Source organism: Pleurodeles waltl, chromosome 4_1 (assembly GCF_031143425.1).
Source record: "Pleurodeles waltl isolate 20211129_DDA chromosome 4_1, aPleWal1.hap1.20221129, whole genome shotgun sequence".
Classification (NCBI taxonomy): Eukaryota; Metazoa; Chordata; class Amphibia; order Caudata; family Salamandridae; genus Pleurodeles; species Pleurodeles waltl.
Window position 1 is genome coordinate 535,419,934 of NC_090442.1, and position 16,977 is coordinate 535,436,910.

Consider the following 16,977-nt stretch of genomic DNA (forward strand, 5'->3'; position numbering starts at 1 on the left):
AATAGCCACATTGTCAAATAAGCAGCTTACTCTTTTCATTGAAAAAGAGCCAAACTTCTATCAGTGAGGTGCGAGTACAGTGACAGCCATATTCCCACCCCCTCCCTCAGAGGTCCACATCCCTCTGATTTCTACCACTTGTCGTGAGTGAATGGAATTATTTTGAGCTTTTCTCACATCTCAAAAGATGCATCTATTTTGGATTTATAATCTTCATTTCCAATGTGTACTCAGGCTTTCTATCAAACTTCTATCCTATAGACTTGCTTCAGGCTGAGTTTAAGCCATGTCTTAATCTTTGCAGTTTCCATGATGAAAAAGAGAGCCTATAGATGATTGACACAGGAAATTCTAAAAAAAGTAAAGACTGCAGGATTTGCAGAAATATTTCAACAATAAACCTTAAAGTTATGAGAGAATTTTGCTGCTGTTGCTTGAGAAGTCCAATAGCAAAGAACACAGTCTTGTCAGGTGAATGTTCTGATGTCTCTTTCAAATTACCTATAACAAGGTTGATTGTGAGCATAAAGCCATTTGCACAACAGTTTCTGATGAGTAAGAACCAATCAGATCCTCCCCCATATTTGGGGATTGTGGCAGCTGGAAAAAGACTCATGCCACTGCTTCATCCTCAGTGGCACCACTGGATAAAGAAAGTAAGCAATTTGACTCGATGGGGAATTAAATGTGCAATAACTTAGCATCATACATGAAGGTATCCAGTTCAGTGGCGTTGCTTGGCAGGTCCGACAGGCCTTTGTGGGACTCCCTCTCTAGGTTTTCACGTTAACTGCCTAAAGAAGACAGACAAGAATTTCAGGAAAGCTTAGAAGAGGGTGGTCTAGTGGCAAGCCAGCTCATTAGAGCAGCAGCCGATACCTCCGATCTCACCACCCATGGTTATTCTCACAGCATCACTACAAGACATTTATCATGGCTAAGACCTATGGATAGAAACTGGAAGCTCTGCAAAGAATATCAAATCTTCCCTTTAACGGATTGTATCTTTTCGGTACATACACCGATGAAGAAATGCCCAGAATGAGAACAGACGCAGACACTCTCAAGGCTGTGCGCATTGAACATCGAAAAGAGTTCAGAAAAAGATACAGGGCCTATGACCGACGTCATGTGCAACAAAGGGTTCAAGCCCCTCACTGAGTGACAACAACAACTATATGGTCGGTCACATCACTGTTCTCGATGACCAGGAAGAGGAAAAAATGCTCCCTGTCTTTCCGCATCCTCCTCCAAAGGACAGTCAAAACAATGAGTCCCAGCTTCCCTCTTCCTTGTCTCCCACTCTGGTGGGGGTCAGGGGGAGCATTATCATGCTGCATTTAAAAGAGTGGCTCGAAATAACAAACAGCAAATGGGCTATGAACATTGTTCAGAATGGTTACACACTCAAGTTCAAATCTCCTCCACCAGAAGTACCACTGAAAGCAACATTCCACCATCAGCAGAGCTTGTTGCGAAAGGAAGTAGATGTGTTACAACAAAAAGAAGAAATAGAGGAGTTTCCACTCTCACTGTGGGCCACAGGAGTCTACTCACGCTATTTCCTCCTCCAGAAGAAAGGCCCATCTCAAGAATACAGGTTGATCTTAGACCTGCGACTCCTGAACAAGTTCATCCAAAAAGAACAATTCAAAATGCTTGCTCTTTATCAGATTTACCCCCAACTCCATCAGGGGGACTGAATGTGCTCCATAGACCTTCAGGATGCCTCTTCCATATTCCAAATGCAAGAATACATCGGAGATATCTGCGCTTCAGGGTAGCATCCAAGCACTACCAGTACAAAGCTATACCCTTCGGCCTAAAATCAGCCCCTCAAACGTTCTCGAAATCCATGGCAGTAGTTGCTGCACATCTGAGAATGAAGCAAATTTTCATCTGTCCATACCTACACGACTGGCTGATCAAAAGTGCCTCCCCAGAACTAGCACAACGGCATTATCAGCTTTGCCTCCAAACTCTGCAAACTCTGGGCTTACAGATCAACATAATGAAAACCACACAGATACCAACTCAAAGCATCTATTGCCTGTTAGCGACACTGGATACAAACCACGCAAGAGTGTATCCTTTGGAGGAAAGGCTGTACTCAGTCGACATGAAATGTCGAATTCTCCTCTGCATTCCTCGCCCATCAGCCAGAACAATGGCATCGCTACTGGGATCAATGGGATCCTGCAGTTTCATTGTTCCCAATGCCAGGCTGCACATAAGACCCCATTAGCAAGTTCTGGAAGATCAGTAGTTCTAATATTCCAACCAATGAGACGACAAGATACTTCTCATAAGAGAAATCAAACAATCCCTCCAATGGTGGATGCAGAAACAGCATTTACGGATAAAAGTTCCTTTTCACCAAGAACTTCTGACAGAAACTTTGATTAGTTGCTTCCTCCTAGAGTTCTGGGCCTGTTGTCCGACAAGGAACTACTTTATCATATAAACATGTTGGAACTCTGAGCAGTCCACCTAGCACTGAAATCCCTCTATACTCCCATTCAGACAATCTCTCAACTTGTTCAAACGGACAACACCACCACAATGTATTATCTGAAGAAGCAAGGAGGGACCTGCTCATGGACCCTATTGTTGGAAGCGCAAGCAATTTGGAAGTGGCTACTCACCAGAAACTTGACGATATCGGCGGCTCACCTACCAGGATCCAAGGACACCCAAGCAGACTTTCTGAACCACACGTATGGAGAAAAACATGAGGGTTCTAAACGGCGATGTTGTTCAAATTGTTTTTCACGAATGGGGGCAACCGCAAATGGAACTATTCGCAGGCGAAGCAACAAAAAAAATGCCCAAGCTTCGCACACAGGTTTTACCATCCAGGGACAAAGGGCAATGCCCTTTTGATCAACTGGTTAGAAAGTTATCTCTACATGTTTCCTCACATTCCTCTAATTCCGAAAATCATCAACAAGCTCAACAGAGCCAGGACCAGGATGAACCTAATAGCCCGTGCCGTGCGTGTCCTCGCCAGTAGTGGTACACGGACCTACTTTGTCTCTTAGAGAAACCACACTGTGCAGACCGGATCTCCTTCACAAACTCTAGGGGAAAATACTCCATCCCAACCTTCCTACTTTGAGCTTGACGGCATGGCTCTTGAATTTCTCCAATATGGCCATTTAGGTCTTTCGCAGGAATGCATGGACACTCTCAAGGAGTCCAAAAGACCACTGACGAGATGCACATATGCGTTTAAATGGAAAAGATTTTATATGTGGTGCATCCAGAATAGTTTCCATCCAATTCTGGGGCAGGACGATGTCATTTTACCTTACCTCCTCCATGTGGCAAAATCAGGTTTGCGGTTTTCATCAATAAAGGTACATCTTGTGGCTATAACTGTTTATAGAAAATCGCCTTCTCAGACATCCTTTTTTTCGAATGCCTGTTAAGGATTTTTTAGAGGGTTTAAGAAAAGTTTTTCCCCCTGTTCCTTCACCCTCTACTTCCTGAGAGCTAAATGTGGTACACCTTTTCAGCCCATACATAAGTATTCCCTACTGCATATCATATGGAAAACAGTGTTTCTTGTAAATATTACCTCAGCGCACAGAGAAAGCGAAGTTAAGGCTCTCTGTGCAAAAGAGCTTTACACAGTGTTCCACAACAATAGGATAGTTATGAGAACCCATCCTAGTTTTCTGGCAAAGGCGCAAAGGCAAAGCAGCGACATGGAGATTGGTGCAGACTTTCACAAAACATTACTGCCTCGATTCAGATACCAGAGCAGACGCCCAAGTGGGACAGGCCTCGTTACAAAACCTGTTTAGATGAACTGATCAACTGCTGTAGCTTAATCTAGCTTAGTTCACAGGGATATGGGATGGGCTTGCTCCTCTATTTAGTGCTTATGACTATTGATGAGGATCCCCTGGAAGAGAAGGATAAGTTACTTACCTGTAATCCTAGTTCTCTTCCGGGGAATCCTCATCAAAGTCATAAGCAACCCTCCCCAGACGAATCTTCGCATACAGAGGTTCATGTTTTGGTGGAGGTTTCTCATTCTCTACTTCACTGTTAAAAAAGAACTGATTTAACTGCCACCTAACTGTCACCTTTCTCTGACATCTGAGGCATGGTGGGTTACTGAAGGTCTCTGAGGTCTTAAAGGCACGGTGCCATTTATTTGCTTTACCATGTTAATCTGAATGCAGCCTATTGGCTAAAAATGTCTGTGCTTTTCATTACAGTTTTTTTCTTCAATAAAACATAGTACTGTTATCTATGTCTCCTTTCTGAGTTCTTTTTCATATTTATTATAGGAAGTTAACAAAAATTAGACATGTTTTTACCTATGTAACATAGGTTGCATGTATATGTATATGTATATTCATTGATATATATCTCTCTCTATATATCTATATCTCTCTCTCTCTCTCTATATATATATATGTATATATATATAGATATAGATATATATATATATAGATATATAGACATAGATATATGTATAATGTGCTACGGAGTCCCCGCACGTGGGAATAATTTAGTGCTTATGACTTTGATGAGGATCCCCTGGAAGAGAACTAGGATTACAGGTAAGTCATTTATCCATCTTTGCCATCTTTCATAGATTACAGATATTCTATGAAAGGTATAGATAGAATACAGAAAGGTTGGCATCATGTGTGAATCTTGTAAGATCAGTTACTTAAAAAAACAGGTACATAAGGTAATCAAATAGATTGTAATTATTTGAGAAAGATACAAGCAGATACCCTGAATATTAGTTATCAACTGGCAGATACGTTAAAGAGATGCAAGTGTAAAGAATGTAGAAAAGAAACAACCGTATGTTGACGTGCTCTTTATGATGGCGATATAGACAACTAGGTATCATGAGAGTGGGTGGATAAAGGAATAAACTAAACAAAACCAAAGGGGATGGTTTAAAGCTACATTATGGTGTGGATATTTTCATTGCTCAACATAGTTTAGATTTTTGTTTTCAAGAAAGAGGTCTAGTTTCTTCCCATAAGGGTTGTCCCCTAGTTGATGACTCGTTGATTATGTTGGCTGCTTCGGAAATGTATACCCATGACCACCATGTTTGAACACTGAATCAGTATACTCTCTTCCACTCACACAAAATTGTCATTTTCCCTATGTTCATAATAGGTCAAGTAATAGATTTGATTTTGGTAACTATGGCATAGTTTCAATAGTGAAAACTTCCAGCATCCCTCAAAAAAGGTTCAGGTTTATGTGACAGTGAAAATACTTTCCAGGTGTTTTTAGATCTCAGTACAGAGTAGACAAATTTATAGTCGTATATCATTTAGTATAGGTCTCCCTTTAATTCATGACAGTTCCAGCATTCTTGTGATTGTATTACAGATAGCCTAGAATCTCAGGGCAAGATTCTGGCTTTGCTAGCGTACATCCATATATTGCACCATTGGTTGTCTAACACCAGCTATAATTCAATTTCCAGGTGGAAGGGATTCCATCTCTTTTGTAATTGTACATTAAAGTGGGATTGTTTGGGCAGGAGAGAAGTGTTCAGGTTTTCAAGGACATGTGACCTCCTATATTGGGCTTTTTTCAAAGTCATTGGTAAATCCGTGCAGTGTACTTTGTGCAGTTTTGTGATTGAAACGATTATCTTAAGAGAGTGATAAGTCTGTGCTTTTAAGACTAGTTCTTGCTTGAAAATTGCCAAAGCTGAGAGGGGAGGATGGTGAAGTAAGACCACTGAGTTCTGCTATTTCTTTACCCACACTATTCCTAGAAGATGAACTTCCCTTCTATTCTGATTTGGGTTTTGTACCAAATAGATGATTTGTGTTAAAGTCAGCAGATTATGCTTCAGATGATGGAGTATGTGGCAAATGCAGTAAATCAATAATTATGCAAAAATCGCACTAGCAGCACAATCGCATAATTCCAGTGGCCCTGAATACCATACAATCCTGAGCCCTAGGGTTCATACATGAGTAATGAAAAATAAAAGCAAAAATGCCTTTATTATCAGTAAAGAAGGTAAAATGCTAACTGGGGAGCTGGTCTGACATAATTGCCAGGGCTGACTGGGTTCCCAGTCCAGCCCTGTTACTGGATGGGTTGTTTCTAGACTCACAGCCACAAGTGCCCATCCACAAAGACTCATCACTTAAGGACTTGGTGACTCACATGAACAGTCTTACCATTTGAAGTATGTGATGCCCAAAAGAGAAGCTTCTACACATCAGTGTATTGGAGCTTATGGCAGTGTGATTAGCTCTACGAGAATTCCAAACCAAAGAACAAGGTGCTATTAATAGGATAAAGCAATATGACTGCCATCTCCATTCTTGAATCCTGGCTATTCTGGCTTGGGTGAGAAAGAATTTAAAACTTATAGCCAACAAAACAGTTGTTAATTTGTGTCCCAGACCACCCTTGCAATGCCAGTTTCTGTCCCTGGTGAATAGGTGTTACACCCCACCCCTACCTCTTCCAGTGGTACTAGTTAAGAAGCTTTGGTTCCTGGAAGAGGACCTCTGCTTGGAACTAGAAGTAACTCTATAATGTCAGCCTTTACAACTGAGGACTGTTCACAACAATGGAAAGCCCTAGAAGAGACATAGCTGTTTTGCTCAGATTAGTCTATGCAGTTAGTGCTGCTTGGTGGCTTCCAGAAAACAAACTATCACCAGACTTCAAATACTTCAAAACATGGCTGTAAGATTAATTTTCGGGCTCTGCAAAAGTTATCATGTAGGGATGGCTCACTGTAAACTATATCGGTTGTCATTCCTTAGAAGAATCAAATCAGCCTCCTGTACCTAGTTTTCTGTGCATTACATTACACAGAAGCACCAGCTATTCAACAGTGAGTTTTACCCTATTTTTCTGTTTTTCTTTGCACCCTCTTCCCTCTGTCTCCCTCCATATGGCTGTGGTTCCCCACCATAAATGCTGTTGCCTAGAAGATGTGACGACTATCCAGTCTGCCGTGTTACAAGTTCCATAATATCCTATGGAACTTGTAAAACGGTGGGCGGGGTATCTGCCACGTTTGTGATGGAGTATCCCATCCTCCAAGGTTATAATCAGGCCCTGAGTCTTTTCAGTGCTGGCACCCAAACTTTGGAATAAGCTACACTTCTCTCTTTGCGTTGTTGCTAATTATGACTCCCTCTGCATAGCCTTAAATAGCCATCACTTCTTCCGCTTCTTGTCAGTCTATTGTGCTCACTCAGCCTTAGTGCTAAGATGCCCCTGTCATGAATGTGCACTGATAAATACCTTATTTATTGGTTCATTCATTCACTTTGTATTACATAACCAAAACTGGAGCATGCATTCACTACCATATCTGCCATAGATCAAACAATTTGCAATTTGGTGGTAAATGTGAGGAGGGTGAAAAGTACTGTGTTTGAGGTGAGTAGGTTGCAAAGGACCTTAGAGGGATGAGAAGGACCTTAGAAGTTATAGGGAAATGGGAATGATGTGGCCTGGCAAGGTCGGTGAAACAGGAAACCTGTCCAAATTGATTTTAACTGCTGGATTTTCTGGCTCAAAAGAATTGGTTTGGAGTTCGTTTACCTGCAAAATTTGAGGGCCCGAAACAGGGCCACTAATAATGGAGTGGTAACCTACACAGCTCCACTCACAGAGAAACAGCACCTAGATGATAATACTGGGCAAAGAATGTGAATCCACAACACTGCAAGCCGCAATCGGACGTCAAAGGTAAGTAATGTTTTCTTTGTGTTTTTTGTAGACTGATAACATGCTTTTTGGTGTTTTAATTAAAATTAACCTTATAGGTATACAGAGAATATGAATCCGTTAGCACTTCTGAGTTTACCATAAAGTCATAAACATAAATCAAAGAGATTTTATACAAACTGTAGCACAAAATACTTAATTCGAAATATGCATCTCAAAGCTAAAACTGTTAATGTCTGTTTGATCCCACTTTCGTTTGTTAATCTTTTGGCTGGTTTGATGAAATGGAACAATTGAAATTTAATAATAATTAGTGTTTTATTTTCCACGTAGTCTGCTTCCGAAAGTCCCAGAAAACAAACAACTAGCCCTTTGCCTTTGCAAGCGGCAAATACACAAATGCAGAGTATTTCGGAAGAACAAAGTGGAGGTAACTTTCATTCTTTTTCATCTCACTCACACACGCACACACACACACACACACACACACACACACACACACTCTCTCACTTGTTCGTTCACACACACACACACACACACACACACACACACACTCTCTCTTTATTAATGATGGCCCTATGTTAAAATTTTATGTTCTTTATTGTTAGCTATCGGGCAGTAGAATTGTATAGCATATACAGTTTTGTTATCCAACCCTGTGTAGCTGTGATATTCACCATATTATTTCTGGAGACCCAAAATGTATACACTATTTTACCTACAATAGTGTGACTTGATTGCCTACTTCTTGTTCTTGTATGGAAGAGATGTTTTTATGTTATTTTATTCACTTTTTCTTGTTTTTTAATTACCTGTCTTGTTTCACGATTTATGCATCAGGGCGACTGAGATAATTTCAGGATGTGGCCCAATGGTTCTGTATCACAGATCTATGATTTCTGTTGATAAGGTATATTATAGAGTCAGAGATGGCGGGGGCTTGGTGCCAGGCCCTGCACCCAAATGTTTGATGTAGCATATGATTTTAAAAATGTGAAAATTGAACTGAAAAAACAAGGTTAAAGTGAAGTTAGGATTCTTATGTTAATAACTCTTTAACATAGGTTTAAAAAAATAAATTCCGTAAAACAACACAGTTAAAGTATATTATTGGGTATGAATTAAAACACTACAAACTTCTGAAATGTGCAAGTCATTGTTAGCCGTGTGATATGTAACTTGCTCAATGGGCTATGGAAATCATAACTTGCATACCGTTTGAAATGTTAATGACCTCACAACATTTACATCAATATCACCACTTAAAAGCACAATATAATTAAATACCACATACACAAATCAATGACTCTCCAAAGAATCTCCTAACAATTTGATCAGAGATCTGAAGCAGGCCATTTAACCAGATAGTTCAGGTTACCTACACACTTTCCGGGACAGACACTGGACCTCATACATCCACACAAGGTGCTCTTTGGGGATCATTCTGTTAATAGGCTCAGCCGGGTGAGATCTCGGTTTGGTCCTTTTTCAGGTTATTCTTCCTGTCCCTGTCCACTTGCTAAACCTCACCCAATTTTTGTGAAAAGAGGAATAGAAAAATATATTTGCTAAGGAAAACCTAAGGCATCTAATGAAAAAAAAAAACTGTAACCCATGCTTCAACCAAAGATTTGGACACTTTTTAACACTTTGTACAAAACGTGTATTGACATCCTTAGTTGCATTCTGACTCTGTGCCTTGGTATTAGCCAAAAAGGTCATGACCCTCTAAATCACAGTACCCCCAGTTATATCTGATAACACATCCCAATATGAATGGTGTTACTTTAGATAAGACCTATTAGCTTTACAAGGGTCCACCATATTACAAACAGAGCAAACCACATTTTGAAAATGCCATAATTTTGTCAGTAAATGCAATAATAAAGCATATAAACCTTGATCAGTAATCACGCAACATTATTATAACAATGAAACATTTTAAAATAAACTCGTCTGTGCTCTTTATCTATCCTTTCAGGCCACATAAACTTCAACCATAAAAACAGCACCTACAGGGTACTACTTACAGGCTACATATAACACAGCCATAGAACCAGCCCCTAGAGGGTGCTGCACTCCCACTGTAGAGCAAACAAAAGCTCCAGCCTTGGGAATGCTTTGAAAAATTAATGAAAATCGTAGAGGGTGACGGATTCCTTGACCCCAAAAATATAGGGTCAATACCTTTAAATTTCTTATTGGAGATGGGTCTGATGTACTCCTGAACCCTCCCACAATACTCTCTTTTAATCCTTGATGGTGCCCCTGCCCCTTTTGGAGTCACCACCAAGCAAGAACCAGATGCAAATTAACAAGCCTTGCAGGTCAATATGGGGTGATCCACCCAGGAGCAGTGAATATAGTGAATATTTTATTAGCAGTTCTCTTGCTGTGCCGGGTAGAGGTGCAAGCATTTCTCCTTTCTATTCCTGTTTTTTTGGGGGTGTCTGGTTCCTATACTGGTGGCATCTCTCTGGATCCCAACCCCAGCTGCCCCTACCAGCTCCCTGCCCGGCCAGCTCCTTCTATGCCGGCATGGGGGAAACAGCCTTTACAACGCGGCGTTTACCACGCAATGCCCTTACCACACATCCTTCACCACACAGTGCCTCTACCACGCAGCGCCTTTATCATGCAAGCCTTTACAACAAGTACATATGAGGTAAGTTCATAAACGTGTGTGTGTACACATTAAAAACATTATAGTTAAGTTCAAATTTTACATGCACAAAACCACAGAAATTCAGATTTTATAGTTAGTTATTTCAAGTAACTATAACGTGTTGATTTGTTGCCCCTGCCCCCCTTTCTCCTGCCCTTTATAGTCCGTTGTGCTGCCATTGCCCCTTCTGCCCGCCCAACGCAGTCATCTTGTCCCTTCTTCAACCTCCTCCTTGCCCTCAATTATCCAAGCCTGTGCCCCTGACATCTGGCGCCCTACAGTAGTCTAATGAACAACTAGATTGCTAACATTCTATATTTATTCCACGAATATGGCACGCCCAATGTCATCTTGATGTATTCTAAATTGTAACACCTAAAGCATTTCCTTCAGAAATTATAAAAAGGAGACACTCTTATTCCAGTATAAATAATGGATGGTGCTCGAAACAACTAAACTGAGGTCATATTTTCTGAGTTCTCAAATAGCGACAAAGCACTTTTAAATTATTTGCTATATTTACCTTTTTTTATCCAGTTGATCACTTGATTACATATTACACTTAGGGGAGAGGATGTGGCTTTACGGCCAGAGCTGCAGACTTTACATCTGGGGAGCCAGGTTTGCATTTCGGCATCAGCTCGACATTCTGTGATTTTGGGCAAATCAGTAATCTCCTCATGCCTAATACGAAAATGAATGTGTAATGTAACTGACGCTCATGTAAAGCACTCCAATACCTTCGGGTCAAGTTTGCGCTATTTAAAAATGCAAAAAATAAAAATAAGTGTTTTCACACTTCTGTCATTGGACTATACTTGGGCTACACTTGGGTGATATTTGTGCTACATTTTGGGCTCTTTTTTTTTTTTCTCTGGTGGCCATCTTGGGAGACTTATTTGTTATTCAGGTCCCTAATTTCCTCATTTACTGCAGTATCCTCAGTAGAAAAGGCTTTCAGTTTTCCACTTTGATTCCATCAAGATAGCATTCAGATGTGCTCACTTTTGGCATACATTCAGAATGTTAGTACCCTAGTTGCCCATTATAAACCTGTAGTAAAGATGCTCAATACTCGGGGCGTTATCTGGCGATCTACTGCTGGTGTAAAAAGTGCATACTTCAGTCTGCATGTCAAAATGTTTTAATGAAATAGAGGAACATATTTCAGAACTCACTTAAAACATGTCCTAATTTTTCTTTCTATGGCCCTAACTATAATTTCTATGACAAAATGAACCCCTCATTTTGTTCCTTTCTAAATTAGATGTTTTAAGTTTTACTAGTTTGATTCAATGAAGATGGCTTCAAGTGTGCCACACTTTTGTCATAGGTAAGACTGTTAGAGCTCTACTTGTTCTGTAGAGCACTCTGGGAGATTGCAGTAGAACACAAGGGAATCAACTGACAAGCTGTTTCTGTTGGAGTTAGGTTTTACTGAGAATGTCAGACTTCATTTTCGGTAGACAGAGAAAGATAGTGTGAATTTAGTGGATGTTTGAGGGTCTGAGTGGGTCTGTGAGTGGGTGTGTCAGTGTCTGAGTTATTCTGTGAGTGTGTATGAGAGTGCTACTATGAGAGAATGAATTAGTGTATGAATGACTGTGAATGTTTTTTCTTTGCCGTTATTTGCGAAGTCATTGCAGCGTTACATGGGGCCACGCTGAGTTTGTGACGTATTCCTGAATACCGCGTGGTGTGAAAACAATATTTTATATGGATATAATTTCACCCTCACAGACCCCTATATCATAGCCCTTGGGTCAGGTTACCGCCACCCTGACCCCTTATGCCACTTTTCATTTTATTGTTCAGCCCAGGGACCTTATCCTGTTACCTAAAATGGCGGATGCAACTTTCTGGTCAGAGTGTGGCCAGCCAATCACAGCCTTCCTGTTTGCACGTGCATTCACAATTACACCACGATCGTCACAAAATCATTGTGAAGGATCCGCGGCCCAAGATATGCAAATTTATTTCCCCTTTAATTTCTCAAAAACTACTAAACGGATTTACACCAAATATGCAAAAGCGTAATCAGCGTACTGAAAACCTACCTTTCTGCCAAATGTGGTGTAATTCTGTCCTGTGGTTTGGGCTGTAGTCGTGTTCAAAACTCCTATGGGAGTGAACATGGGAAACACATGTTTTTCTTGGCCCCTGCCTGACAGATCACCCCGAAATCTTCTGTGTGCAACAAGAATCATCAGGGCAATCTTTTTTTTTTTTTTTTTGTGTAAAAGTTTGTGAAGATTCGTCAAAAGGTGCCAAAGATATAGACAAGTGTATATATGTGTGTGTGTGTGTGTGTGTGTGTGTGTATGTGTATATATATATATATATATATATATATATATATATATATATATATATATATATATATTAGGGTAAGGGCGTATTTAGAGTTTATGGGTAGTTAAGGGTATAGGGTGCTAAGCATGTTTTTAAAGTTTGGGTAGGAGTACTGGGTGGTAAGTGTGGTTTTTAGGATTTAGGGGATTGGGTGGTAAGGGTGATTTTAAGGTTTAGGGGTGAGTAAGGGTATTGGGTGGTAAGGATGCTTTATGGTTTAGAGGTGGGTAGGGGGATTGGGTGGCAAGGGTTAAGGTTATTGGGTGATTAGGTTTGGGTTAGGGGTTAAAGGATTACACACACACACACACACCTTATCAAACGCACACACACCTGATCAAACACACACACACACACCTGATCAAACACACACACACACACACCTTATCAAACCCTAACCCTAAACGCACCCAGCCCTAAACCTCCCTTACCACCCAATACCCTTATCTATCACTCTCTCTATTGCTCTATTTCATACCACCCTCTGTCTCTCTAGTTCTATCTGTGTGTGTGCGTGTGTGTGTGTTCATCTATCTATACTAAGTTAACTGCATTTTCTGGCTACATCCACTCTGGCGGGGTCAGTGCGGCAAGCGGGAGCCGGCCCCCACTTTTCAAATGAAATAAAGTAACAAGTACCTTTGTCGCTGGTACTTGAACAAATCGCACTCCAAGTCTAGTATTATGCAGAATGGTAAAGGCATTTGTTGTAATGTCATTCAACCCCTGGCGGGAGCTGTGACCCTGCTTTTTTCCTGCCTGCTCTGTGTGGCAGGGTATTTGATGTGCAGTGGCTGTTCCACTCCCCCCAGACACGGGCATGGGGAGTGTGGTTGAGGTCACCGATGTTGGGGGGCTGTGACAATGCTCCCCAGGCCTTTCCTGTGTTGGTCCCCTGGGGAGGTGTGGGTTCCTGGTGGCAGAATGAGCCTGGTGAGGTGGCCTTACGCTTTCCCCCTCCCTGGATGGGGAATTGGAGTGGACTCCTTGTGCCATCCCTGGGCATTGGCCCACGTCAAGGGTAATTGTTGAAGATGCGGTGAGCCCTACGTGCTCTGTTTCTTGAAATAGGGTCAAAGGCCACCAGCCGTAAAGAGGCCATAACTTGGGCTCCATCGGCCTGATTTGGACGCTCCTGGGCTCATTTTTACTCCCGGTGGCAATCTCTAACAGCAGTTTCAATAGATCTTCTTACCTCCAAGGCAGTGTATTTCTGAAGGAGCTGTTCAATTGGCTCCCTACACCAGCTCTCCTCCTGGTCTTCTCTGAGCGCAGAGGTACAAGGCTTTCCCCCAGCTGGTCCACAAGAGGTCTAAGCGGGCCAGCCTCACTGGCCCTTGGAGAGACCCACTGGTCCTGGGCTAAACTGTGGCAGTGTCCTTGTTCCTTATGGGCATTTAAAGGGTTGCTTCTTCCAGTTGTCCTTGGCTTCCGCTGTCCCAGGGTCCAGCATCAAAAAACGCCAACAGCAGCAACAGCTCCATCCCTCCCTTGTGCAAGAGTTCTCAAATGGGGCTTGAAGGTTCTAGACGTCAGTCACCATTGGCCAAACCTGGGGTGCCACATCACCGCTCCACCCCTGTCCCAGCTCTCCTGCACAACAGGCTGGGACAGTTGAAAATGGTATCATCCAAGAGTCACTGGTCACATCTGTTCTTTGGGGTCCCATCTCCGTGCCTTGCTGACATCACTGCCAGACCGTTGGCTGTCATGCTGAGCTGAGCTAGAGAAATATGACAATTCTGGATGAACCATAAAATGTACATGTATGGAAAATGCTAATTTGAAACAGTTTCATACCCCATAGGACTTTGTAGGCCAAAGGGAAGAGCTCTAACACAGATTTACCCCTATATGTATAATAAAGTGTCACTGGAGACAAAACAGTAAATCACACTGACTTTCCCTACAAGTGTCCACTAATATTATAAGGCCGAACCAGGACAATATTTAACTCAGCAGTGTCCCCCTGCACCAAGCTATCTATGAACAGTTACCACGCTGTGCACAGTGGTAGTCCTCTACGTCCAGCCTGCACACATGTGTGCACACATGTTCATGTGTAACCAACCAAGTGGCCCTTACGCTAGCTTCCTTGAAGTGGCCTTGTATTAAATGGTGGACACTGGCTGGAAACATGTGCAGTCCATTTAACGTGCGACTTCCCTGGATGAGACACATGTAGTGATACTCACCTACAATAAAAAGTCCAAATCTTGGTGATCAAAAAAACAAAAAATCTGGCCATATTAAAAGGGCAGAACCCATCTTGCAACACATGATTCTGCCAGCTGAATCTAGGGGGGAGATAGCCATTGCCCATGGGTACTCTTACCTACTCAACAGTAACAAGCGGCAGTTGGTACTAACCAGACACACCATTCACCAGTTGTCTGTTACTGTTGGGACCTTCCACTGGCTTTCCTATGCTAAGACCACCCACTTAACTCAACCATGGAGTCACCTCTCCCTACAGAGAACCCAGACTGCAACTCCATTCCTGGTAAGTGTCTCAGCACTGACGGCAAAACAAAATACCTGTCTAAACACTGTCTCATAGGTCACTGGCTGTTCCCCACCCCTCTGGCGAATACACAACCCAGTACACTCACTCAGGCGGGTCACTTCATCCTAAAGATGACTCACAGTAGTAACAGTAGTTACTCTGGGGTCTGTGGCGCCACCACACTCTCTCGGAATGACTGTGTCCCCTAAAGGGGCCCCAGCCCAATCATGGAGTGCTCCCAGACAAGACAATTCCCACCATAGAAACCTCTCGCCTGTGAGCTTCCGCCCTCAGTCCTGGGGTCTGACCCTACAGGACCTACCTGATTAGACGTCCAGCTGGGTATCGCCATAGTCGCCGCCTCAGGTACAGGTAAAAACAGTCCTGGGATGACATCCTTCACTGTTTTTGGGCAGAACACCAATGTATAAAATCTTCCATAGAATGGAAACTGGTTGGAGGTTTAGATGATGTCATCTCCTTCACATTGATAGCTGGACTGAGTAGCACCCAAGACAAGTGACCTGGAATCAGTCTTGACCTTGACAGTCTCCCTAGACCTATACCCAGCTATCGGAACAGTAAAGATCCTTTTATAATTTGTTTTGAGAACAAAGTTAGTGGTCAATTGTCGCGTGTATTTTGTAGACATTTCTGAAATGTAACCTAATTTGAAGATAACTTTAATAAGTTCTTATACATTCTTATGCAAAATGAATACCATCATTTTGTACCATTTCTAAGTGTATTTGTATAATTCTTTCCATAGACATATTTTATACTCCTTCTTTCATAAGAGGCTCACATGGCTGTAGGATGACTAAACTAGACGAGGCAAGAAATGTAGACCGGCCATTGGGCCACGTGGGTATGGAAATGATTTATGACAGCACAAAATGACACCTAAATAACACTGACAACTTGTGAGCATGCCAGCATTACCTAATTTCTACTTACTTCCAGGCTTAGGTGCATGTGGAATCTGTGCCTATGCATTTTCTGCAGTACTAACTTGTAAGTTATATCTTTGCTCAATGTTATTCTAACGTACAGTGTAGATTTCAGGCAGTCCTAAAGCTTAAAGCAATGGCCTTTTACACTCTGCTTGATTGTCTGTGTCTTGCAAATTGCTTATTCTGCATGTTATTGTGAGAGGGTGCCACAAGCTAACTTTAAAAAAAATAATAATAATGTAATTTAAAACTTCTTGCCTTTCAGATTTCTCTGTCAAGATTGCAGTGCAGAAGGTAGATTCTCAGTTTTATTTTCTTTCACTTAAAAAACAAATTGTACAAGCTATTACAACTTAATTCTGTTCCCTTTTCCAGCCAAACACCACACTTGAAAGTTCACAAACAAAAGATGATTTCAAACCAGCAGTCATAGAATGTATGAAAAAGCAGAAGCCAGGTACTACAAAACACATTTTCTATCTATGCCTATTCACTTTGTTTGGTCTTTGTGTAACCAGTGGTGTTTTATTTCCAGATTTAATGGAAGAATTGGGCTTAGATGATGCTGATGATATTGAAGGTAAGGCCTCTTCTTCAACCAAACTTGAAAATAGTTGTGTGAAGAGGAAAATAAACCAAAAAAACGATTGTGAGGATCCCTTGATACATTGTGAATATCATTGAGCATGGTAGCAACAATAAATAGTTTCATGTTCCAGCAACATTTTTAAATCATTTTAGTATGAAAGGTTGCCATTCAAGCTATTTTCTCATTGTTAGTCACATCCAGTTTGAAAACCTAA

The 16,977-nt window shown here is 41.6% G+C and overlaps 1 protein-coding gene across 14 annotated transcripts in view; it reads left to right on the plus strand.

The window, feature by feature from the left end:
* ANKRD26 (ankyrin repeat domain containing 26) overlaps nt 1-16,977 on the plus strand; it is an 829,339-nt gene that overhangs the window by 202,551 nt on the left and 609,811 nt on the right. For 7 of the 14 annotated variants that reach the window (XM_069228888.1, XM_069228890.1, XM_069228889.1 and 4 more), the window contains 5 exons: nt 8,032-8,128; nt 15,991-16,089; nt 16,440-16,468; nt 16,550-16,631; nt 16,710-16,754. In XM_069228888.1, the coding sequence (XP_069084989.1) occupies nt 8,032-8,128; nt 15,991-16,089; nt 16,440-16,468; nt 16,550-16,631; nt 16,710-16,754 (352 nt within the window). The remainder of the gene's footprint in view (nt 1-8,031; nt 8,129-15,990; nt 16,090-16,439; nt 16,469-16,549; nt 16,632-16,709; nt 16,755-16,977) is intronic. The other 7 variants (XM_069228894.1, XM_069228896.1, XM_069228898.1 and 4 more) reach the window with 1 other exon arrangement.